Source organism: Mangifera indica, chromosome 16, assembly GCF_011075055.1.
Source record: "Mangifera indica cultivar Alphonso chromosome 16, CATAS_Mindica_2.1, whole genome shotgun sequence".
Taxonomy (NCBI): Eukaryota; Viridiplantae; Streptophyta; class Magnoliopsida; order Sapindales; family Anacardiaceae; genus Mangifera; species Mangifera indica.
Genome location: NC_058152.1, coordinates 3,500,924 through 3,527,665, shown reverse-complemented (window position 1 = coordinate 3,527,665; position 26,742 = coordinate 3,500,924). Strand labels below are relative to the sequence as shown.

Here is a 26,742-nt window from a genome sequence, read left to right as displayed (position 1 = left end):
AAAAATTATATTATATAATACAAAATAATTTTTGATATATAATATAAAAAATTAAATTGTTGATATGAAAAAAGGTCTTTTCAAATGGGGGATCTTTGTCTTTCAAAGGGTCAACTTTGTCTCTCAATTTGACCTTAATAAAGGGATTTGGTACACTTGTACTTTCTGCAATATAATTTAATCAAATAATTTGAAAAAAAATTCTGATTAGAAGCCAACTTTGATTAATTAAATTATATTCAAACTTATGGTTCAATAATTGAATAAAACAAGAAGTGGGAAAGAAGGATGAAGAAGGCATAGCATTGTAAATAATTGAGGAGGAGAAACAAACAAGGGGGGGACAAAGAGAGCAAAAAATGGCTATCCTTTTAGGTCATAGTCAACAGTCAAAACCAAATCCTTGACCACACCCCATGGCAAGGCTAAGATAGTTAGGTCTTAATCTCCAATCTAAAGGTGGGTTCGGTCGGTCGGAGGTAAAAAAATCTTATTTTAATAATCTATTTTTTATTAATTATATTTTTTATTTATAAATAATAAAAAATTTCGATAATCTTATATTATCAATGATAATATATTAGGTAATGTAATAGATAATTCTATTAACACAATATTTTTGAATAATTAAACTCAACGATATTTGAGTAAAATAAAATCTTATTTTTTTTTTAGTCATCTTTAACCAAATACAATAATAATTTATACCTATCAATTTTTATCGAATATAGTAATAATTTATATCTAATAATTATAAAAGGTTATTCAAACTAAACACATCCTAAAAGCGCGTAAGAATATCTAAATTATTATTATTATTATTATTGAATTAAAAAAAATGAAATTGCATGCTGTCAATAGCATAATAAAGAAAGAAACGTGTGAGATTACAATACCAGCGTGAAAATGATGAGCAGGCAGAGGCAGTTACTATTCCAGAAATTGGGTGTTCTTTTTTTCAGCCGTTGAAGAGGTTCAGTTTCTTTTGAGTTACACCTCATCATTGCCTTGCATGCTTCTCGTTTCTGCCCAGCCCTCATCGTGAAAAAAACAACCAGATGTAACTGAAACTGAACTGGCCGGAAAGCAAGCTAGTCCATCCAACTCTTTGTTTCAAATTTCTATTTTAGATATATAAAATAAAATGAAATGAGAATAATGTGTGTCTCTGTGTCTGTGTCGTTTCCTTCGTTGTTTTTTTGTTGCTTTTTGATGCTAAGTGAAAGCAATTAATAATAAAGTAACTTAATTATAAGGCCTTAACTCATTTTCTGGGGGATGGCACAGAAACTTTGAATTTCAAATTTGGTTTCAGTTTTAGTCGTAAATTTCCAACTACAGAAACGCACTGCACAGAGTTACTGCCACGACTACGACTCAACATCAGGTTTTCAGCCTATTACTGGGCCCATTAAAACCACAGAATCCATAATCGGAATCACTGTACAATTAACAGTATCTAAGATTTATCTGTCTTTTCAACCCAGACAAAATTTTTCGCTTACCTAAAAATCACTACTCATTTTTTAAAAAATTGTACAAATTAAAAATAATAACATAAAAATAAATAAATGATACATTTATTTAATTTTTTATGTTATTTTAAAATTACCAGATCAAATACTAATATATCATTCACTCAAAAAGTTCAAAATAATAAAGGCAAAAAATAATTAACAAATCCCCCATCACCAATTTTATGAAAAAACGATATTTATTTCATAGAAAGACAATGTCATGTAGATCCAATAAAACAATGATATGTAAATTCAATTTTAGGTATTTAATTATGTATTTTGTTAATATATATCATTATGTTATTAAGTGTTATTTTTTTTTAAATTCAAAATCACAAATTTGTGTACCAGATTAGAAAATAAAGGCTGGATACAGGTAGATTTACTGTTTATAAAATACTACTTCCCTTTCTACAAATGGTATAGCATAATTAAATACAAAGAAGTTAACAAATATAAAGAGACTGAATTGATCTCTAACAAGCCAAGGGATTCTGGACCCAGTCCTAAGCAGAAACAAACCTAAAGAGTTCTACTATTATGCAATGGCAGAAAAGTGAGATTAATATTTCAAATTTTCCATTTACCAAAAGGAAAATGAAGGAGATTCCAAAGTCCAGACCAACTTAGCCTGAAATCAGATCAATAATTCATCCACAAGTTAGCTCACACAAAATTAACAGCAAAAAAGGAAAAAAAATGTGGTTGGAGGTTTTCTGAGAGCAACAAGAAAAAAAAAAAAAGCACCACTACTGAGGTTCAATCAGGCTACAGTAAGATCAACAAAAACAAACATGAAGATCTTTTAACAGCTGAAAATCGATTAACTAGGTGCGAGTTCCACTGCTTTCTGCATTTCTAATCGGGTAGAAATAAGGATGGGCCTGCATGACAGGAAGCCATAGTTACTATCCAAATCGAATAAACATAATCAAGTTGGATTAATCAATAAGATAAGCTGTGGTTTATATGGTTTTTGACAGGGGCAGAAAGATCATGAATTATTTACCATTGCTTCCTTTGCAGTTGGCCTTTCTTGGTGGTCATATCGCAACAACTTGTCGAGGAAATCAACAGCCTTCCAAAATAATACACATGCATTAAATTATATTTTAAAACTGCAGGAAGTACTAATTCTGCATAACAAAAGACTAAGAATTCTACCTCAGGAACTGCCAAATGTTGATTTTCAACATTAATGAACTTTGACCATGGTTTCCGGCTATGCCTGTACCAAGGGAAATCAATGGTTAAGCCGAGCCAAATTAGCAGGCTACAGAAACATTAAAGTGAATTGATTGAGAGAAATATGAAGTTTGTGACTGACCAACCTTCCAACAAGGGCCACAAGATGTGGGTCTAATTCTATATGGTACTTATTTAGATATGCGCTTAATTCATCAGTCCCAAGCACCTGCCACAAGACGACAAATTAAGGAGTTAAGTTTCCAAGTCTAGGCACACATTCTTAGAACCATTATAACACATTTATTTAAAATTTAGAAGCTAAAAATGGAAAAAGAATTTTAAGGTAATCTTTCTAGATAACCTTCGCTAGAAAAAATCTACCATTCAGTATGTGTAAATGGAACAAAAATCTGTCACCCATTTGATACTGATACATTGATCTATCTATTCCCAATTAAACCACATACCTTGGCAATTTTGACCAACTGATCATAATTATCATGGCCGTAGAAAAATGGTTCCTTACGAAATATCTGTACAACACAAGCCTCAATGATAAGCATCACAAATGTAGGTGTAATATAATATTTTTATCCTCCTCACCGTCTGTCACCCATGGATTAACATGCAAGCAAATCAAATCACTCATCTTTGGCATGACCAAGATATTCTGCCCCATTAATGTAATAAAAATGCTAAATTTTGGAAGTATAATCATCAGAAACCACGATCATAATAAGATGTGAATAAAAACATGTTTCATTATCTGATGGTTAAAACCATATTATCTGCAGCGACTTTTGAGCTCAGTGATGAGGGACCACGGCATTCAGCTCATGGAAGGAAAACAAGGCTAAAATATGCAGGGAAAAGAGGTCTACAAAAGATCCAAGGTAAGAGGGAGGTCAGGTGGAAAAGGTAAATGAAGAGAAAAATAATAATAGACCATGGACAGAGGGTGGTAAGGTGGAAAAACATCACTCAGACTTGACCAGAAAGCCAACCAAAAGATGTCCAAGCCTACTTGCACACACCACAGATGCAGATGAGAAGAATCCATAAACAAGGTGCCATGGTATGAAATATTTTCACCTACACTTCAGATAACAACTCAGCCCACCAATATCTAAAAATACAGGAAAGAAATATTTACCATTCCAGCAAACATACAACCAAGGCTCCACAAGTCTAATGAGTAATCATAGTCTTGCAAATCAACAAGAAGCTCAGGACCTTTAAAGTATCTGACCAAAAATAAAGAGAATTTAAAAAAACACATATGTAACATTGAATTTACGGTTAAGTTTGATGGTTAAAATTTTAAACATTCAATCTCAAGAAAATGCAGTGGATGAGATGACACATAAAAATAATGCAATCATATAGAACAGTAAGACCTTCAAATTTAAATCTTCAAACAGTGTGATTAATACAATTCATTTTCAAATATGAATAAAAACAACTGCATTATGAATTTGCTTCTTGCTAAGTCCCTGAAAAGAACTCAGCAAAAATGGCATAGCAAGCACCAGAATTACCCCAACAATGTCTACAAATATGGAACCAATTCTGCAGTAGCACCACCAAAAGGCTCCCTCTTATATGTTTCTTTGGCATGTATCTCTCCTATCTTTCTCCATTATTCCTACCTTGTATTTTCACTTTTTGGTCTTCTATCAGTTGATATCAAAACCCAACTTTAATTCTATAGCTTTCACATTGTTAATTGGGACCACAAGATAGTTCAAGTAACCTCACCTGTTTGACCTTTTTCTGCAGGTTTAGAAATTTTTCTTGTGTTACATTATTAGATTTTTCCACCTAAAAATTATCTTTGTAAGTTTCTCAGAACCCAAGTATTTTGCTGAGTATATTTCTCTTACATTGTTTACAAGAATGTTTTCTCCATATTTATACCTAAATTCCATAGTATCACTCACAGTAGAGTGGTGAAAGCCCAATATGTCATTGTATTATTCAAAACTCAAACCAAAATCTCAAATAAACTAAACATACACATTATTTTATCCATAGTTTGTCCAACCAATCAGCTATTAACAACAAATTATCCAGTTCAAAAGCATTCCCAAGTAACTAAGGCCAAATGACAAGATTACCCCAATCTATTATGAAAGGATAGCTCCCCCTATTCTGATCCCCCCTTCCCCACCCCCCCCCCCCCCCCAAAAAAAGAATCTTCTAATACTTATTTATTTTCTATTTTTTATTTTCTTAGGTCTATGGATTGTGCTTTGATTTCTTTCTAAAAATGTAAATTGTTTTTTGATTCCGGATTCTTGAGTTCAATATGTTGACTTGTACGTTTGGATGGAGCAGATTAGTTATTTCGATGAAGCTGCAGGGGATGAATTTTGTTTTGACTGATTTAAATAAAATTTATTTGCTTTCATTAAATAGTCATTATAGACCAAGATTTTGATTAATTGAAAAATAATGGGGTTTTAAAAGTATTAATTAATGAGAATTTATATGGGAATTTTTTATAACTTTGTTAGATATTAATGTATGGCTTGATAAACTAATTAGAAAAAATCATAATTCATAAAACAATTGATAATAATTAATTTTGATTAAAATTCATAAAACAATTGATAATAATTAATTTTTATTAAAGTGGGGGGAAAGAAATTTGTTTTGACTAATTAAAATAAATTTTATTTGTTTTAATTAATTAGTCATTATAGACCAATATTTTGATTTAATGAAAATTGATGGGATTTTAAAAGTATTTATTAATGGGAATTTGGGATCTTTATGATTTTGTTAAATATTAATGCATGGTTTGGATAAATAGATTTGAAAAATCATTATTCTTAAAACAATTGATAATAAGGGGAAAATAAATATTTGAGCAGTCAAAGCTAGTCAATTTGTATTAGGGATAGATGAAGACTAATGTTGGGGGTGTTACCAAAGAGCGTGCTAAGACACAATTATCAGTTAAATTTTTGGATTTTACAATGATCTATTAAAGATGCACATTCAATGAACAAAGAAACAAATGAATCAAAATATGAAATTTTCAGAAGCAAAAACACTTCACAGAAATTTAAAAGCCAATCAAAAAAAAAAAAAAAAAGAAACAAACCTTGAAGCAACACGAACATTGTATTCTTTGCCAGGATGGTAGAACTCGGCTAGTCCCCAGTCTATTAGACGAAGTTTCCTCTGCTCATGATCAATCATGACATTGTGCGGCTTCACATCCCGATGCATAATACCTTGTGAGTGGCAAAAATCCAACGCCTACAGATAAAGATTCACAGCAATTTAAGAGTTAATAAAATAAAGGACCAGAGGCAACGTTAAAGGGAAATAAATTAAAATATTCAACAAACACCCATACAACAACATATAAATAAGACAGGGCAAACAGCTAACTCACAGATAGATACAAATTCAACAGCAGCACTAGCGTATACCAGTACCAAGTAATAGTTCAGGTAAGAATGCTTGGAAGAATTAAGACCTTCAAAGACTAATGTCCAAATGAAACAACAAACCTTTTTCTTTTAAGTTCATGTTCCCTCAACCATCTCAAAGGCACTCCTATCCTCCAAATAAATAATATATTATTAAAAGCGGCATCACTACTACACTGCTATTAGGGCCTCAAAAAGCCAAAAAGGAAATTTTTAATTGTCAAAAGTTTAAAATTAGAACCAATAAACAGAAACATAAAAAAAGAATGCAAAATCAGACTGCAAAAGAATTAAATAGGAGGGAGTACCAACTGCCTCTCGGATAATGCATATATTAGACAATGATTTCTTGTTACTAACAATCAACTCATACGTGTTAAACAGTCAACAAGGGTCATCCAAGCCAAAACATAGATGTGTAGGCACCAGAAAAGATCAAAGACTTGTATCAAATGATGGGTTCTACATTGAATGCAGACACAAATAAATCAAGGGAGGTCTTCAAAATTTACAATTTCTTCAATTGTTCAAGGGTTCTAGATGGTAAGATAGAAGGCGCAGTTGCATTGTGCACAACATAATAAATGAGACCAAAATGGAAACGATAAAAAATAGAATGCCAACAGCCATAAAATGCACGGAAAAAACAATAATTACTTACCAACAGAAGTAATTAGTATTAGAACCATTTTACATAAAAGTTTTCATTTCTCAGTCTTTCCATAAAAATTGAGAAAAGAAAACTAAACCTACTTACCTAGTAGTCTGTGAATTTTAATTCCACTTCTGATCAATGGTAATGCACACACTCACAACTGCAAGTAAATAGTCTTTACATATTAAGCTTATGTGATCCCATGCCTTAAGACATTAGAATAGAGTTCAATTGCAAACTCGTTTTTCAAAGCCTAGGATAACAGAAATCCTCTATCTTTAACTGGACTAGTCACAAATTATCCTAGACATTATTTAGGAATGACATAAAACCTCCAGATATTATGAAGAAACCATGGATATCAACCCCTGCACAGGAAAGTCTTAGCAAGATTTTCCATTATAAGAGATCCTAAATCCAATGAATCTAAAAATAACATGCAATAACCAAGAATGATACAAACAGTAAAACCAAGAAAAAGTATAACGTCAAGATTCCTAAAACATCCTTCAATAAGTTTACATGCATGAAATCCATGGATATTACACATAAATATGTATATAGCATGACAGACATACAAGCACAAACAAAACCCTCAATTCATATAGGTCAGCCATCAACTGCCACATATCATTAAAATAATTATTTAAAAAATTTTATAGTTACCCCCGAAAGGATGTAAAAGGTAGCTACAAATCCAACAAACGAGCAGCTGGACAATCAAGATCATTTAAGGTCCAACCTCCAAACTCTTCCCAATCCACAACACTATATTAGCTCCCTAATCTCTTAACATTTCCTCAGCTCATTACTTAGAGAGTCCCTCTATCAATTGACATCAAAGACAAGGGTCATTATAAACTTCTATGGTAGTAAATTATCATGTATCAATAAAAGACAGACAGCTTTGTACGTTTCTTCCCTAAATGTTCTAATGTCAACAACTGTCAGAAAACTGGAGCATTATCACAGACCAAAATATTTCCTTACTTAAGAGGACTAACTTACTAACAATAAAGCTCTCCTTTGGAGTCAACATCAGGAAACACCATCATATATTTCATAATCAATCTTCTATTATTGAAGTTAATTATCACTACACATTCCTCACTGCAGCAATGAAACAAAACTATTGTTTCTTTTATTATATTATTCAAACGATAAAAGACAACTGTTGCACTTTTGAGCATATACATACACAACACTCTTTCCCTCATCATAAAATTTTTACTCCACCCTGCTATATTTCATTCCAAAGCAAGGTAAGAACGTATGTCTAAATTCACCCCATCCTACCTTCCTGCATCCCAAAAGGCAAAGAGAATGGAAGCAAACATTTCAATGTACAAAAAGTAATTCCTCTTTATCTAGTAAGAATAGATGTAAAACTATGAATAAGTACTTCTAGCTTATATCATATCAGAAAATTCAGTATTTAAATGGGCAGGTACATAACGTGCAAAAATAAAATCAACTCAATAAGCAGAAATCACCAAATGTATTTACTTGCCAACACATTACTTATCCATCAAGAAACAAGTTCTTCACTTGCCTTTAGAAGTTCATAGATATAATACCGAATATCAAAGTCTGAGAGTGTTGGATAAAGCACTTTAAAATCTGTATTATTCACATATTCAAATATAAGACTTGGGGTCTTTGATTGCTGATCTCTAACAATATCAAGTAACTTGATAATGTTTGGCCCACCACAAAGATTCTGCAGTATTTTAATCTCCCTCTTAATCTGCAATAAGCAGGAAAAGCAAGGTAAGTTCCCCAAAGTCATTAGTAAACTGAACCATGGAACACAAAGTATACAGTCTTCATTATCAATATTGACCATCTATTAGGAAATGGAGAAAAATCATTGAATTAACAAACTAAAGTACAGAGCCTGAACTCACCTTCTTCTTCTTAACAGGCTTAAGAATCTTAATAATGCACTTCTCGTTGTCGGTGCAGTGCACGCCCTCAAACACCTCGCTATACTTCCCTCTCCCAACCTTCCTCACTACCTCATAATCATCCTGCTCCCTATCAAACCAGCAAAATGACGTGATAAATAATCAAAACACACAAATTAGTATAAAACCACATAATTTTTTACATTAAAAGTAAAAAACTCCCACGCAGCCAAGACTAGTAATACTATCAGCTTAATCGAGCACAAGTTTACGTAAACACAAAGTAAGGAGAGTGGGACAAAAATTAAAAAAAAAAAAAAACCCTAAAAATTTCGAAAACAAATAAATATAGTTTCACAAGGACAAGATTACCCCCACTGTACGGTGAGGGACTCGTATTCCCAGTACTCCTTCGGGCGGACCACATTGACATCGGGATAAACCCTAGACTTGGAGGGTGCGCCCGGGCGGCGAATCGATTTTCCGATCTTCTGCGCCAGCGTGTCCTGTGTTGCGATAACCTGCCTCGAGCGCTGGTGATGGTGTAGAAGTCGCGCGTGGGAGAGCGACGCGCTGGAGGCGAATCGAAGGAGGATAAGAAGAGGTGAGGCGATATGAGACGATCGAGAAGAAGAAGAAGAAATAGTTTTTGTTGAGAGTTTCGTTGATATGTATGTACAAGGTACAACGAGAGAGAGGAGGCTGTTGGCGTTGGTGTTGCTGTAGCGAAAGAATGTGAACCAGAAAGGCCCTATGGCCATCTATTTACCCAAAAAGAAAGTAAGCCGGAACGGGCATCGTTTTTCTTCTATCAAGTTATCTTTTCTCGTTTTTTTTGTTTTCTTTTTATTTTTCTTTGTACAGTAACGACGACGTTTTTATCTTCTCAGCATTGTTCCCAGTTTTCACCGCTGCAACATTTGTAGATGTTTGATTTGGTAATATTGTATTAACGAAAATAAATATTGCTAAAAAAGGAGATTACCTTAATAAACCGTTTGGTTCATAATCTTTAATTACTTTGACCGATCGTTTGACTGAGGAGATTGGAATATTATTTTGATAATTTATTAATATTTTTTTATTAATAATAATATTATAGATAATATAAAAAGTGGTTTTTATTATTATATTAAAATAATATTAATTTTTATACCAATATATTTTTATTTATTAAATTTTTAGGATAAACATAATTTTATTTTTAATTAATATAATAAATAATATAAAAAATATTTTTGAATAATTATATCAAGGTCATTTAAGTAAAATAATATCTTAGTATTATTTTATTATTTATAATCAAATACAATAATTATTTATATCTATCAAATTTTATCAAACATTTAATAATTTTTATTTAGTAATCTTCTTGATAATACATTTTCAAAGTCATTTTTTAATTTTAGTAGTAAAACATTACTCAAATAAAACACATCTTAAAGGTGTTTTTGTTTTGAATAATCTTTTATTATTAAAACAAAATATTATTATAAAATATATTATTACAAAAATAATTTAATAAAATATTAATATATATAAATTATTAGGATAAAAATTATTGCTATAAATAATTATTATTTTTAGTTTAATGTTATAAAAAATATTAAATTATTATTTTGCTTAAATATGTTTACGTATAATTATTCTAACATATTTTACATGTTATTTATTATATAAATTGAAAAAAAAAATCTATTTTTGTTCCTAAAAAAGTTAATAAGTAAATATAAATTTGTAATAAAATCAATATTAAATTAGTAATATTTTAACACATAAGGTGTTTTTGGTTTAAGTAATATTTTGTTATCAAAATTGAAACATTACTTTAAAGATAAATTATGTTAAATATTTGGTATACATGATTATTATATTTGGTAAAATTTAATAAAATTTAGTAGGTATAAATAATTATAATAAAATTATATGTACATATAATGATATGTCATCATGTAATTAAATATTTTATTTTTAATTATTCAATCACATGATAACATGTCGTTATTTGTGCATATAGTACTATTCAAATAATTATTGTATTCGGTTATAAGTAATAAAAAATACTAGTATATTACTTTACTTAAATGTCTTTAGATATAATTATTCTAAAATATTTTTATGTTATTTGTTATATTAATTGAAAATAAGGTCATTTTTGTCATACAAAATTAATAAATAAAAATATAATTGTAATAAAATTAATATTAGTTCGGTAATCTTTTAATATATAAGGTAAAAGTTATAATCAGATTACCTTTTATATTATATGTAATATCACCCTTGGTAATAGAAGATTATCAAAATCTTTTATTATCTCACAACTAAACAAGTAACATTAGTAATAAAAGATAGATTACCAAAGTAATTTTTTTATACATTAAAACAAATTACTCTTTAAGGTAGAGATACTCATTAGATTAATTATAACATTATCATTGATAATGTTACATTCTTGTTTCCTAAACTCCAAACTCAAAAAACATGTGTATAATCTGGTGATTAGTGACTTGATTAACAGAAAAACTAGCAAAATGATGAGTGAAAAAAGCTTGGTGTGGAAGCTAAGGAATTCTTGATTCCAGAGGTTACAAAGCTCTTTACTCTTCCCAAGCTTCTTTAGTATATCACCGACTCGATGGTTGATTACATTGCACATCAACATGCCTTAATCTAAGGAGTAATATTATGTATAACTATTTTAAATACATAAATAAACACACACTTATATGTATCATCATATAATTAGGTATTAATTTATTTTTAATTCAATATTACTCAATTATATTATAATTCATATAAGTATATATTTAATGTATGAACATATAATTTTATTTTAATCCAAAACTCCAACATGTAACGACAAGAATTTTGTAAGCAACACACATACAAAGACTTCAAATAACACAACCAAAACACCCTCAAACACAAAAAAATAAAGTATCAAAAGACGAAGCATGGAAGAGGCACGCGACAATGGTGCGCTACATATGAGATTGTATTTTAGATTTTATCAATGGTAAACATGAAAAACGTATGATGATAAGAGATACCAGAGAAGATAATTAAAGGGTTGAAGGATTTGATATAATACCTGTATTGGTGAGAGAGTTTGTGTTGTTGATGATAAAGACGAGATAGATGACTTAAAAGGAAAGGGAAATATGTGAAAGAAAAAAGAAGAATAAATAATGATAACAAAAGCACACCAAAGGTTTGGTCCATTCTTAAAGTAATTTTTGTTAAATTTTGAAAACCCAAATATTTATTTGTCATCTAACTTCTGTTAAAATTTATTGTTAGTTATAAGAGTAAAAACGTTATTTAATTAAAAATATTAAAAAACTAAAATTTTATCTTTTTTTTTTTTAGTTTAAAAAGCTAAAAAAAATTTTTTACTCAAAATTTGAAAAATTATCTTTTTCCCCTTAAAGTTTTTTTTCTCCTTCTTCAGCCACCTTTTTTGTTCCAATGGAGAACTAACCCTTCCCATCCATCATCTTCTCCAATTCGATATCTCTTGGGTGAGAGAAAAATATAATTGGGAGGAATAGATTATTTATCAAAATAGAGAATATGACCAAAAAAGGAGAATAAAATTTATAAGAGAAAATGTAATTTTTTAAATTTTGAATAAAAAAATATTAAATTTTTAAATTAAAAAAAAGATAAAATTTTAATTTTTTAAATATTAAATTAAATAATAATATTCCTCTTCTAAATTTGAACTGAAATTAACTGATGAGTAACTGTGGGAACAGACCAATCCTTGGGTAGGAGTAAGACTTTCGGCCTGAAAAAAAAAAAAAGAGGGTTAAAGTTTAGACAAGCTGGGTGGTTGGAGATGTGAAATTGTACAGTTGTAGCTGCACGTGCACGGTCTAATAAGAACGGCCCCGCGAGTTAGACATTAATTCGGCTCACTGTAAGGAGACGGACTGGTGGATATCTTAGTCAAAATTTAGTGGGCCATAACTGAGGTGGAACGACAGTGACTACCTACCCCGTGCCTGACGGAGCTTTTACAAATAAAATATCTCAGCCGACACGAAATAATTACATATGACCCAGACTCAACTTATCCTGTCAAAAATGGTTGCTTCGTAGCCTCAGAGAATCTAATGGTACGCACGATTAACTTTAAAAGGAAAATAATAATAATAATAATAAAAGGCTAAAGGACGTGTTCCCACTTAAGGTTTACTGCAAACTCAGTTTAAAACTTGTTAAATATTGAAAATTTAACTTTTATCCATGGAGTATTAAAATTAATAAAAATAATTAATTTTAAAAATAAAATTATTATTTAATTAATAAAATATTATTTATCTTTTAAAGTTTAAAAAATTAATATTTTTTTCTAAAATTAAATTAAAAAAAATCATATTTTTTCTTATTTGGTTCTATATTTTTTCATGAGTTTTTTAGACTATTTCTCTCTCTCTCTCTCTCTCTCTCTCTACCTTCTCTCCCTTCTCACCTTTCACTGGAGATAAAATTGTATCGTCGGAGAAGGTGGAAAAGAGAAAGAAGGTCGATGGAGGAAAAGAGGGTTGGAAAATGTAAAATTTATTAGAGAAAAATATGAATTTTCAAAAGTTAATTTTAGAGAGAAATTGATAATTTTATATTAATTTTACTTTTGAAACTAATTATTTTTATTAATTTTAACACTCATGAGTGAGAGTTTGGATTTTAATATGGCCAAAAGACTTATTCCCACCCAAGGTATAGTGAATTCCCAAATTCCTATCCACCAAATTTCAAAAACCCAAACACCCACTCATGATTTGGAAAACTAACACCTACCATTCAAAATTAATATAAAATTAAGGTTAAAATCATTATTTAGCAATAATATTTAACATTGATACATTTTACCCCTTTAATTTGAAAAATTAACAATTTTGCCCAAATTTAAGTTTTGAAAAGTGACATTTTACCCCTTACATAGGGTTTCCAATTTCGCCGATGAATTTTCGGCCAACGATGGTCGATCTCTCCCTTCCGATGTCGTCTCTCCCTCCGGTGCTCAATATTGGATTGATGATGCTAGATTAGACGAAATCCAGACGAAGGGTCAAAACTCTTCGTTTAGATCTTTGTTATCTAGATAAAGTATGCTTCATTTGGACGACGACAATGATCCAGAAGAGATCAATCTCCTTATCTGGACCGTCATTATTGTCCAGACAAAGTCGATTTTGTCTGGACGATAAAGATCCAGACGAAGAGTTTCGACTCTTCGTCTGGATTTCATTGAATTCAGACTTCATCTTTCTAATAGTAAACACCGGAAGGAGTGACGACACAGGGAGGGAGAGAGATCGGCCATCGTTGGTCGAAAATTCATCAGTGAAATTGAAAACCCTAAGTAAGAGAAAAATGTCACTTTTCAAAACTTAAATTTGGGCGAAATTATTAGTTTTTCAAATTTAGGGGATAAAATGACATAAATGTTAAATATTATTGTTAAATAATGATTTTACCCTTAATCTTATCTTAATTTTAGAAGATAGGTATTAGTTTTCCAAACTATGGGTAGGTGTTGGGTTTTTGAAAGTTGATGGGTGGGACTAGCAGTTCACTATATCTTGGGTGGGAATCGGTCTTTTGGCCTTTTAATATTTAGCACGTATTAATTTGGATTTAGTCTTTTGGCCCGGAAAAAAGAAATCAAAACGTGACAATTGACCAATAACTAGACAAACTACACACGTGACCTTGTGTCGACACAATGTTAATTTGTGGCCCGACCGGGCAGAATCCTCATACACAGGGTCAACCTACAAAGCAAGCAATAGCGGGAAATTTATCAATTTGGAAAATAAAATAAAAAATTTATGCGTTTTCTTTCTTGAAAAAACAATTAGGGTTTAAAAGAATTATCAGAGACTCCGTTGTGGTCAAAGAACGGCCATGGAAGAGGTTAGGTCGAGCTCTGCTTGGGTTGCCGCTCACTCTTCTCACGTGATGGTTGACTCCTTAGGTTCATTTTTTGACTTCTGTTTTTATTTTTTTTAATTTTTTTTGTGTTATTTTGTTATGAATGCATGCAGATTTTGGAATTGTAAATTTGTTTAATAACGTTTCAATGCAGGGATTGAGAAGCTTGTAGAGAGTATCAAAGACACAGTTCCTAAGGTAGAGTGGGATTATGAAGGGATTCACTACTTTGATAACGGTCCGCTCACCATTCAGTACCTGTTCGTTTTGGATGCTCTGAATTTCTGCTTTTGGCCTGGTGAGACTCTCTGTTTTTCTATTGTAGCATTACTTTGGGTTTTTTTATTACTGAATTTGTTGAGAGTTTGTTGCTCGGATGGTTGTCTGTGAATCAGAGCTATCTATTTCTCGTTGATTTTGTTGTTAATCTATAGCAGAGTTATGTTAAATGAGTTCCAGTGAGGCGAATGAAGGTCTTCTAGGCTGAGTAAATTTTCTTTTGAGAAATGCCAAGTTCATTGGTTATTTTATTCGAGTCAAGAGTTGTGATTGAAGAGCTGGGGTGTTAGATATATCTATTATCTAAGAGTTTTGAAACTAAAAAGTTCCACTAGGCGTAGATTTCAGTCTTTTTGTTCCTGGCATGGCAATTACTTATGATGCTTTCCTCTTTTAATTTCTCTTCTTTTGTGCTGGTTAATCTTTTATTTTGTCAAAGTGATGAAAATATTGGGAGAATGCATTAAGGGATATTATGAGCATTTTAGTAGCGCAATAATGATTTGGTAAAGGGATCTCAAAATGACAAATTCACTATCTTGCCAACTGTGATGCAGTTCAGCATATAAGATATAAATACCCCAGATATTTCCTTCGTAAATTTTATGATATTCCATCTAAACTTTCGTTGCATGCTCCACTAACAGTTCTTTCTTCTTTTCAATTTGACATTTTTGATGCTTTAAGATAAGGAATTAAGTTATGATCATCTGGCATTGGGGCTAAAGGAAGCTCTGCAGAATGACAAATCTGCATTTGATGCTGATCGTTTGCAAAAATTCACTGGTATTTCTTCTTGTACCTGAACTCCTTTTATGTCATATATAATAGTCATCCATTAGTACTGCACTTGTGTATTTAGAGTAAATTCATGGAGTAGAAAAAAGGAAAAAGTCATTTAGCTCTGAACAGTCATTGAGTTGGTGAAGAATAGCTCTCGTAAATGAGTTTCTCAGAGCCAAGAACACCTGAGTAAATCATGTAAACTGATCCAGTTTCTCCTTTGTCCATCTCTGTGCATAATTCACAATATTTCACATTAGCATAAGCTATTGGTGTTGTTGCTTTAGATTATTATTGTGTTCTCTATGCATGTACGCACATGTGCACAACAAATGAGCATAAACTGAAGATGAAGCCTAGGGATTTTTTTTTTTTGGTGTTGAAATGTAGTTTTACCTTCCGTGAAAATAAATTATCTGAGTCTTCATCTGTCATAAACCTACATATTCATCATAGTCATTTGTGAATAATAGGAAGCCAACATTAGCATTTTTTTACTTTCTTTGGGTCTTTTTTCATTTAGGTCTTCAATTACGTGAAATGTTGAAATGGCCTAGGCCGCTTCCTTTGGAGGATGAACGAGTTCGCTTACTGCACGAGGTAAAAACTACCTTAGTATGATTGAAGTTAGTTCTGGCTATTGCTATATTTATTTCTTTTCAAAATCTCCTTCATAATTATTAGTCTCAATATTTCTCTAGTTTTAGTTTTGATCTATCCTTATCTAGTTCTTATGTGTGCAATTGTGTAGCCTAATGACCACTTCATTTGTTTGATATCTTTAAATTTCATGTTTTAGGTTGGACTTGAACTAGAAAGTAACTTTGGAGGTAAAGCGTCCAACCTTGTAGAACTCTCTGGAAAATCAGCAGTGAAACTTGTTGCTCTTGTCACTCGTTACTTCCCTGGTATCAGACTTTCTGTGATAATTCTTATTATCATACAACATATGTTGACAAATTTATTTGTGAAATACTGGTCTTTTATGGAAGTTTGACGTTCCTGATGCAATATAATATTATAGGCTTTCGAGACCACTCAGTGTATAAAGGGCGCCAGGTATTCTTGTACAAAAGAGCACAAATTTTTGCCGCAGATTTATGGGGCGCTTTCAAAGGGAAAGGATATGGAGAATTTAAAGATATTGGTGCAATAACTATGTTTGCGGACTATGTTGTTCCTGCAGTGCTTCAGCAGCTTGGTGTCCTGAAATATAGTTCAAGCCTTGCCAACATAATTGAGACCAATGGTGAAGTAGGTTCAGGCACTGAGGAGGAAGTTGAATTACGAGCTTGCTCTGTATATGCTGTGGAGAAAATAAGGGAACTAATCAGGAAAAAATCAGGAAAGCAGGTATTGCTAATCTTTCTCATGTGTGTGCTTATATATATATATATATATATATATATATATATATATATATATATTCTTTCATTACTATGTAGCAATTGCCAGTTTTGACTTATTTGCAAAGGAGTGATTGCTATAATTAGTTAACATGTAACTTCTTTTGAAAGCATTTTCCAATTTGCTTAGTCCCAAAATTTTTAAAAATTTTTGGCCTTGTTTCCATAAAAAATCTCCATTTTATTCTTTCTTTCAATACCTCATGTTACCATGTGAAATTAGCTTTGGAATTATTTTTGTCTCTGGTAAATAAAACTTTGGGCATTTCAGTGTTGTATGAACTTTCTTGCTCTTCTCATAAAGTACCAGTGATACCTTTAGAAGAATTTGTTACAATATTTTTGTATCCACCATGTGCATACAGTTACCTATAACTTCAGTTTGAAAATGATGTATTGCTCGGTGAAACTAAGCTATCACCCTGCAAAATTAGATCCCATATTGAAAAGGCAATGCAGGACTAAATCATCTCCTGAATTCATTACTATCTTGGTAAGAAATTGTGGATGGTTTCTTAATAATATTTAAGTTAGGTTGTAGCTATATCACTTTAGACTGAAGAGCAGATTTGTACAAGACTACTTTGTCATTTTACATTTTAGATAACTGAAATATTAAGTACAAGACTACTTTGTCATTTTACATTTTAGATAACTGAAATATTAAGTTCACCATTGTCAGAAAGACACAGGATTTCTTAAATTTGTTAGCCAAACTCTCTTTTTGACATCTTGTGTAAGATTTGATATTTTAGACCAGGGAGTGTGAAATAGCCCAACCCAGTATTACCAATTATCTATCACAATAAGAGGGAAGTTTGAGGGGAGGAAAAATAGGAATTCTGTTATTTTGGGATAGCGACTAGTTCTAGCCAGGGGTAGAAGAGTGTGTCCTTTCTTCGCAGGGAGCCTTTGCTCTTGGAGGGATTGACTCTCAATCCTTTGAGGGTCATTCTCTAGTTTTGTATTTGATTTGGTATTAATGCAATTTTCCCACAGACTGAGACATTCTTGTCTGTTGATTACCTATTTTGCTGGTATTCATGTGTTTTTATTGTGATTGAGAGCTTTGGTTCCTATCATCTTGTTAACTTTTTCTATGAATTCAACCTTTCAATATCAATTGAATTTATTCAGTAACTCAATGCAAGTGCCTTTTTAGTTTTTCCTACCTTTGGGGGAGAGGGGAAGGAGGCATTTATAAATCAAAGTAGACATGCATTTATCTTGTTCCTCTGTACAGACCGCTTTTAGTTTCTATGCTTTGCCTTCAATTCTTAATCATTCACTTTTATTTTTCAGGTTCTAAGTGTGGAGCTAGACCTTTGGCTCTGGTCTGTAGGTGTACAATGTTCTGCTCTACAACACCATCGGACTCTTTCAATTTACTATTGACTGGAAAATATAAGATGGTTGTCATTTCGCTATGCATTGACCTTTCTGAGTTCAAAAGTTTAGCTTGAGAATGAGAAAGCTTATTAGGACTAGATTTATATGAATCAAATTGACTTTATTTATAAAGTAGTTTTTTTCGGATGTTATACAAAATTCTTCCTTCTAGATTTATATGAATCAAATTGACTATAGTTATAAAGTAGTTATTTTTAAGTTGTTTTACGAAATTCTTCCTTCTAGAATGGCTTTCCTTTTTCTGGGAAACTCCGAGAATATGTAGAACTCAATGTCAGGAGAACTGTGGCATATATTTATGTGCTTTCTTGTTTTGTATGCTAATTTGACAGTGCCTGATGAGGACAAATTTGGCATTCACATCAGTTATTTAGTCATAGTTCTTTACATACATTAGACAGCTCTTGAATTTTCTTATTTTTTGTATGTTTAGATCTTAATTTGGGGAGAGGGAGTACTGAAAGTGGAAATTGCCAATTTTGTTGATGCATATTTGTTTGGCCCATCAGCTTCTGTCCCGATGTTTGGATTTATGTAAGACATTTTCTAAATGGGGTTAAAGGTGGTTGCTTATTCCATAGTAATCGGTATGATACAATATTTATCTTACGATATGATACGATATAATACAGGTAAAAAATAATACGTGTTATGAAGTGTATTAAATTAATATAATATAATAAATAATTATATGATGTGATATGTATCTTATGATACGATATATATTACTAATATGAATTTAAGAGAAAATGATAATATAATAGAGGAATATATGAAAATTTTTAAAATATTAAAAGTATTTGTAATTTTTTTAAAATGATAATTTGTTAATTATAATATTTTATTATTTTATTTTTTAAAAAATGTATCAAATGATACTATACATAATATAAAAAATTAGATTTTCAATAAACAATACGATTCATGAATTGATTACTCTGGCTTATTCCATATATCAGGAAGATTGTTAATCTTTTCCACCGGTACGATGCAAAATTGCAGGCGGAAAATCTTGTTCTCCATTCATAGGTGAATTTCGCAGTGCCGATGCTAGTAATCCTTGGAACTATTTTCAATAGTCACAGTGTGCAACTTTTAAACCCTGTTTCTGTCTAAAAGCTTCCTGAGATGCTTGTGGCTAGATAGAATTGGTGAAAACGGTACTCATTACGATGTATGATATGAATGTATCAATACAACACAAGTTATAAAAGATATGTATTATAAAATTTATTAAATTAATACGATACGATACAATATATATTACTGATATGAATTAATATACTTTTTTTAGAAAATATAAAAATATAATAAGAGTACATACAAAAAATTTAAAAATTTTCAAAATATTTATGATATTTATTAAAATAATATTGTATCAATAAAAATTTTTATTATTTTATTATATTATTTTTTAAAAGACGAGTGAAACAATTTGATACAAAATACAAAAATTTGAAATAGTACAGTTGATAAATAGTTGTGACACTTACTTTCTTTATTGAGAAGTAGGGAGATTCGCTTTCTTACAAACACATACCAGAAAACGGAGATTATTTAGCTACTATATGCTATCCCCATCATCGAGAGGATCTTGACAAAGCTACTATTACACATCATGCATCCAAAGTGTCTCTTCCTTATATTTGGCGCTGCTCTTGTTATGTTCTGGCACTAGGGTTCTTTGTGGTGGGCAAATTTCCATCATAACTGCATTTGAAGACATCTGGTTTTCTCACTAGCCGGGGCCCAACCGGCACCTTGCTGGATTTTGGACGAATATCCTGCACAACCACACTTCTTGCATCAAACATTACACCATGCATTTCCGTATTGTTATATTTATGAATGTACATAAGTCAATTCAAATTGTAAAACAAATTAAACTCTTAAAAAATTACAGTTTAATTTGTAACATGGTTTAGTTTAAGTTAATAAATTTTTGAAAAAATAATTTTCAGTTTGGATTACTGTTTGAATGATTTTCCAACCAAATCAAATAATAAAAACTTTTTTTTTTTTTTATATATTCATATATATTTGACAAAATTTTGAATAAGCAACTAGGTATATACTTTGTTTTTTTCATATTTATTTTGTCATTTTCTTTACATGTATATTGTATATGTATATGTGTGTGTGTATATATATATATATATATATTCTATAAAATTATAATTCAATTAATTTTATTAAAAAATATATATTAAAAATAAATAATTTTAATAGGTTCAAACTGTAATCCAAACCAGACTAAACTATATTTTTCCAATTTGGTTTGATTTGGAAATTTTTAAACTGTTTTATTTAATTTGGTTTGAAAAAGTTCTCAAACCACATCAAACCATACTGTGCACACCCCTACTTAAATTGGATGGAGTTGAACATCCTTTCTAACTCATCTTATCTGTATCTGTATTTCCCAATGTACTGTTTTACATTTAGTACAAAATTTGGATCTTGTAATTGGTGTAAATTTCTTTCAGTAGCACACAGTGCTTATGCAAAGGATAAATGTAGAATATGTAATAAAATTTATCATCCACTGATGGATTTTATAATCTTGTTTAGCAGATTAAGAACCTAGGTCCAGTGTTGATCAAATTTCTTGAGCCACTTGCTTATAGTAGGGATTTAACAGTGTCCTTTATAAATTTTGTTGTGTAAGACATTTTTTATGCCACATGTAGATAGTTCTATTTGTTGACAATGGAAGAAAGTGAACGAGTGATTAGGGTTTAGCATCCTGGTAGAGTGAGTGATCTAAAATTTAAATTTGTGAGAAATGGGGAGAATGAGTTAACCTGGTCAAATATAGCCGTAGGGATTGCAAGGGTTGCAACAGCATTGGGAGAGTCAACTATTCCGGAGATCCTTCCTTCGCATGGGCAGCATGATAACAAAAGGTACATCTGACATTTAACATTGCATATTTTTATCAATTATGTGACAAAATCAATAAATTGTTTCTCTTTGTTTATGTTAAGGAATTGTGATAATGGGGGAGAATCCAAACCTGTTCTTTGGAGTAGCCAAATTTAGAGAGGTAGTCAATTGCATTCAGAACTGCACGTTTGTAAGCGACAGTCGCATCAAGGTAGTGCTGCCTCCCACTCTCATCAACACTGATCCCCTCAAACACCAACCATTCTGAGAATCTTGGCTCCACTGGGCCTATTTCAAAGATCGGATTTACATGAAGAGGAGTTGGTCCCATTGGCGTAAGATACTCTTTCATTCCACCCCTTATGATTTCACATCTGATAACAAAAGTGGAGTGTTGAGTAATTTGGATAGGTGCCTCAACATCTTTCAGAAAAATGGAATTATCTGCTGCATTCTAAAATGTTTATCAGAAAGGGTTCGACCAATATAAAAAGTATGTGAGGATATGGGACAGAAATGTACTTGAGCTCTAGAAAACCACTCATCTCAATTGCGCCGCAGAATGAGACTTCACCATCACCCTGAGAGAAGTGCATATCACCAGTACTAAGATTTGCTCCTTCGACAAACACGGGAAGGTATATCTTTGAACCTCTGCTGAGATTTTTGATGTCACAGTTTCCTCCATTTTCCCGTCCTGGGATTGTCCGTGCAGCCTCCCGAGCAATCTTTTCCCATTCAGGCGTGCCCTGTTTAATCTATTAATGCCCACCACATGTTAGAACGTATAATCTATGCTATCATATATATATTTTGAAGTTACATTTCATTTGGCTGCAAATGAATACAAAACACAGTGATCTAGCAAAATATTTCCAAGTTTTAGCCTGCGACAGATATCTATTGACTCTTGCTGAGGAAATTTATTAATTCATTTCTTAATGGGAAGCTAAATGACCATGGCTAATTAAAACATAAATGCATATAGAGTTCCACCCTGTTGTATGAGTATTAATATATTCATACTTTTCCAAGAAGACAGCCTTTGGTTGATGGTAAGTTTGCCAATGGCCGTGAATGCAAGACCTCACAGAGTTTCAGTGATTGGAGGCCATTTTCTTCCAGTTCTCGCTCCCTATCATTCCATATCTTGAGGAGTTCCATTGATGGCGCAGTTCCAATAATTCCAGGGTGAGTTAAACCTGGGAATCGTACCCCTGTATATATATGTAAACTATCTTGTGTAAGCAGAGATACATCACACCTGTTTTTATTCTTTTCATAGAAATATATCTTGCTTAGTTGTAGAGAATTCACTGACCAGGTATTTGTGGAGAGTAGGCGTAAATTCCTTCAAAATACCAAATTGCTTTGGTTGCACTAGGGAAATGATCAGTTAAAAATCCGCCTCCATTTTCTCTATCAAACGTTGCTGTGTAGCCCCATTCATCTCCTGGAAGAGGACCCAGGTTGCAAATTTCTACCGCAAGAAGATCTCCTGCCTTGGCCGGAATTCCATCCTTGTCCACAACTTTGATCGGCCCACTGAGATAATGCACCTACACAAACAATTACAATGAATGCCACCAATAATCCTCTCTAGAGGCTCATTTGTTCATTTAAATAGTAGAAACATTTATGAAACTAGCTCAGTAATATTACCAAGACAACACAAACTATTTGATCAATGGCTAATGCTCAACCAAGAATTATCTCTTCTTTATCATATCACCAATCTGATTATTGGTCATGATCTGACATACCATTCATGTAGTGTGTTTCAATCAAATTAATTAAATACTTACTGTAGAGGCTTCAATGGTTTTAACATCGATTGCAGAATCATCATCTTTGATGACACCACCAGTGGCGTCTACCATCTCTACTCTAAACATTTCACCAACTGTAACCTCTGCAACTGGAGGTATATCAGGGTGCCAACAATTATGAAAAGATAGCTTTTGTTCCCATGGCTTTTTCTTCAAGTCTATTGGCACAACCACTCTTGGAGTTGGAGGAGCCATTGCTTTGATGAATCAATGAGGACTAATTGTTTATGGCTTTATTTTTTTTCACTAATAAGCTAACAAATTGAATGTATTGCGCAAGCATCAAAGGGACTTTTACAGAAGCTGACAAAAAGGTAGTGGCAATAACAATATAATTACATGTATTTAAATGAATGTCAATTTTGGTACCGATGATTACTATATGATTGGGCGATTTTGAATTAAGAATAAAATACCAACTAATCACATAGTGACACATCAATGGTACTGGTTACATGTACAAATAGTCAAATAGTCTCCTACTCTCTCTTTCAATAGGGAAAAAAAATATGATTCAATTTTATATGCTAAACTCTTATGCCGGCCTCCCGAAGCCAACCATGTGAAACTTGGAATAAGCACACAGTAACAAAAAAATAATATTCAGGAAAACCACCCAAGCTTTTCGAGTTTTAGCTCTGTTCACTTCATTGTTCTGAGACTTGAAGAAACGACAAAAAATGCATAATATTTGATACTTTACCATCTAAAATTACGATTTGAAGTGATTAAATTATCTCATCAGATATCATAAACAAACGAGAGTTAGCTTTTACTTACTGTGGAAAGGTCAATGGCCTTAACATCAATTGCAGAATCATCATCTTGGATGACACCTCCAGTCCAGTCCACCATCTCTACTCTAAACATTTTACCAACTTTAACCTCTACGACTGGAGGTATCTCTGGATGCCAACGATTATGGAGAGCTGCCTTTTGTTCCCATGGCTTCTTCTTCAAGTCTATTGGCACAACCAATCTTGGAGTTGGGGGAGCCATGGCTTAGATGAATCAGTGGGGAGGGTGAGAGTTTAGGGTAAGCAAAGCCCACTAGTGGGATCTATAAAGAGGAATCTTACATTTGTTGACAAAATTTGAGTGACAAATTTTCTATTGGTCCCCAAGTACCTTTCAATATGTAAAAGACAAATATGATTCTTTTTCTCATACAAACTAGAGCCTCTCATCTCAACCCAACTATGGGGAACAAGGAATTACTCAGAATCACTCCTTTTTTCACAATTGTTCAAATTGCATAACTAATCAATAAATTATGAATTAGAAAAATGCAACATCCATGTTGTTTGATGAATAGTTACATAGAGAGCATGAATTCTCCGCACTCTAGCAGTTAATCATACTCCGGCAAATAGAAGATGATGAGAAATCAGAGAAACTCACAATGGATGGATCCGCAAATTTGATGTCATCTGCAGAGTAATTGCGTGTGATGCGACCGCCACTGAAATCCATCATCTCAACTCTGAAAACCTCCCCGGCTCTAGCCTCCGCAACTGGCGGTATATCCCGATGCCAGCGGTTGTGGAGGACATGTTTCTGTTCCCATGGCTTCTTCTTCAAGTCTATAGGCAGAAGCAGCCTTGCACCACCACCAAACTCACTCATTTCCTAGTTTGATAATAGGAAATAAAATCACGGACCTCAAAAATAAGCAGATTCCCAATTAGATTCAAGCGTGATACTGAACCAGGGAAGCATATGATATTTTCCAGTTAGTGGAAAGATGGACCATTGGAAATTGAATTTTAACTTTTGGGAAAAACAACAGTGATGGAAAACATTGCAGTTTTTAAACCACTCCTTTACTAATCATTCAAAGCTTTCATTTCAACATTGTACATGAAAAGTATTCATTTTTGATGAGGATAAAAATAGGGAAATTATAAAAAATAGGTAAAAGTAAGGGGGATTAAGAAAATTGTCCAAAAAATTTAGATTAAAGTAAAAATACCTAACTTTTGTAAAATACCGAAACTACCCATATATAAACTCAGCATATTTCCCCGGTTCCACTGTGAAATCACTGTTCAAAAACAGGGGAAAATTTGAAATTTTCCCCTGTCCCACTGTCATCCCATTGTCAGCCGAATTTTTGATGATTTTGGTGGTTTCCAGCAACCAAAAATGGCACAACACGTTAGAATATCTTTCGTCATCTTGTTTGAATCAAGTTATTGTTCATATTATTGAGATTTGAGTGAGATTTTGCGGTTTAGGGTTTAGAGTTTCGATTTTGAACAATGCTTAAAATGTTTTGATTTTTGGTTGTTTTGCTTGAATTGATTGAGGGGTTTTGTATTATTGGATGTGTAGATTTGATTTGTGTTGAAATTAGAGGCTGAAATGACAATTTTTGACCGAAAAATGGATTAGATCTATCGATGCTGCCGTGGAATGGGGGGGAAATTTAACATTGTGCAAACTTTTAGGGGGAGGGGGAACAGGGGGAGGTCCATGTGAAATTTTACACTGAATCGTGGGTTGGGTGAAAATTAACTTTTTTAAAACTATAGGGTTTATATGAGACAAACTTTGAACGGCTATAACTTTTGATCCGGGAGGAGTTACGGGGCCTGTAATATATCAATGCGAAGCTCGTTTCGAGCTCTATATCGACAACCAGCTTTGCTGGTTGCACCAAATTTGGAGGCCAAAATAAAACTGTTTTAATGTGTATTATGCAGTTTTTTTATTTTATCAAATTTAGGATTTTCGGTTTTTATGATTTTGAGTTTGTTTGTGACCGGACTAGACTTTTTTCATATGTAATTTTCAAATTTGATATTTGTAATTACGATGTGCTCTTTAGACAGGTTTTACAATGTAATTACGAAATTTTTGATCGATTTTTCGGTTTTCTCATTCATAAGCTATTTGAACGTGTAGTTTTTAAAATTTAGATCTGTTTTTTAGATTTTCGAGTAATTTTTTTATTATTGACATTCTAGGGTATTTCAATATATCTATTTATTCATAACATGTTATTTTTAATATAGTTTTTACGAATTGATTTTTTCGATTCGAATTCAGAAATATAAATTTCTTCTTTCCGAACGAACCAGTAGAATTGATATTAAATAAAAATGAGAGTGAAAATAAGTATTTAAGTGATATCAGAGATGTATGTAATGAGAGTGAGAGTGAGGAGGTTTATATAAAAGAGGGGAAGGGTAATTTTGGTATTTTAGAAAAAGTCATGGGCATTTTTGTTTAGGAATAGTGACTTTGGGCATTTTTGCTTGAAAATAGTGACTTTGGGCATTTTTGCTTAGTGAGAGGGTATTTTGGCCATTTTTTTATAATTTCCCTAAAAACACATTATAGATTAACTGCCCACAATCTTAATCTTTTTTTAAGACCTAACAGTCAACCGATGAAAATAAAATTTAAAAAAAGGCCAAAAGACTTATTCCCACCCAAAATTTAGAGTATTTCTAAATTTTCATATGTGAATTTTTAAAAACCTAAATACTCA

The 26,742-nt window shown here is 32.0% G+C and overlaps 3 protein-coding genes across 4 annotated transcripts; 1 reads left to right on the top strand and 2 right to left on the bottom strand.

Annotated features, from left to right (window-relative positions):
* Positions 1–2,074: 2,074 nt before the first annotated feature.
* LOC123199148 (casein kinase II subunit alpha-2-like) lies at positions 2,075–9,610 on the bottom strand. Its single transcript, XM_044614021.1, has 10 exons — positions 9,083–9,610; positions 8,711–8,840; positions 8,356–8,550; positions 5,815–5,972; positions 3,859–3,949; positions 3,173–3,238; positions 2,849–2,931; positions 2,682–2,745; positions 2,527–2,595; positions 2,075–2,401 (listed from the first exon to the last, which is right to left on the bottom strand). Exons 1-10 carry the CDS (start codon positions 9,469–9,471, stop codon positions 2,345–2,347), a joined length of 1,302 nt encoding a protein of 433 aa, XP_044469956.1. The 5' UTR covers positions 9,472–9,610; the 3' UTR covers positions 2,075–2,344.
* Positions 9,611–14,509: 4,899 nt separating this feature from the next.
* LOC123199147 (queuosine salvage protein-like) lies at positions 14,510–18,927 on the top strand. Its single transcript, XM_044614020.1, has 7 exons — positions 14,510–14,696; positions 14,808–14,951; positions 15,620–15,718; positions 16,239–16,315; positions 16,515–16,623; positions 16,740–17,068; positions 18,424–18,927. Exons 1-7 carry the CDS (start codon positions 14,627–14,629, stop codon positions 18,514–18,516), a joined length of 921 nt encoding a protein of 306 aa, XP_044469955.1. The 5' UTR covers positions 14,510–14,626; the 3' UTR covers positions 18,517–18,927.
* Positions 18,928–20,000: 1,073 nt separating this feature from the next.
* LOC123199144 (formamidase-like) lies at positions 20,001–25,103 on the bottom strand. Of its 2 annotated transcripts, none has more exons than XM_044614018.1 (7): positions 24,648–25,103; positions 22,739–22,976; positions 22,444–22,634; positions 21,940–22,175; positions 21,548–21,791; positions 21,336–21,443; positions 20,001–20,315 (listed from the first exon to the last, which is right to left on the bottom strand). In XM_044614018.1, the coding sequence occupies exons 1-7, from the start codon at positions 24,870–24,872 to the stop codon at positions 20,193–20,195; spliced, it is 1,365 nt and encodes a 454-aa protein (XP_044469953.1). In that variant the 5' UTR covers positions 24,873–25,103; the 3' UTR covers positions 20,001–20,192. The 2 variants fall into 2 exon arrangements, with proteins under 2 accessions (XP_044469953.1, XP_044469954.1); XM_044614019.1 differs by lacking the exon at positions 24,648–25,103 and adding an exon at positions 24,027–24,565.
* Between the last annotated feature and the right edge of the window lie 1,639 nt (positions 25,104–26,742).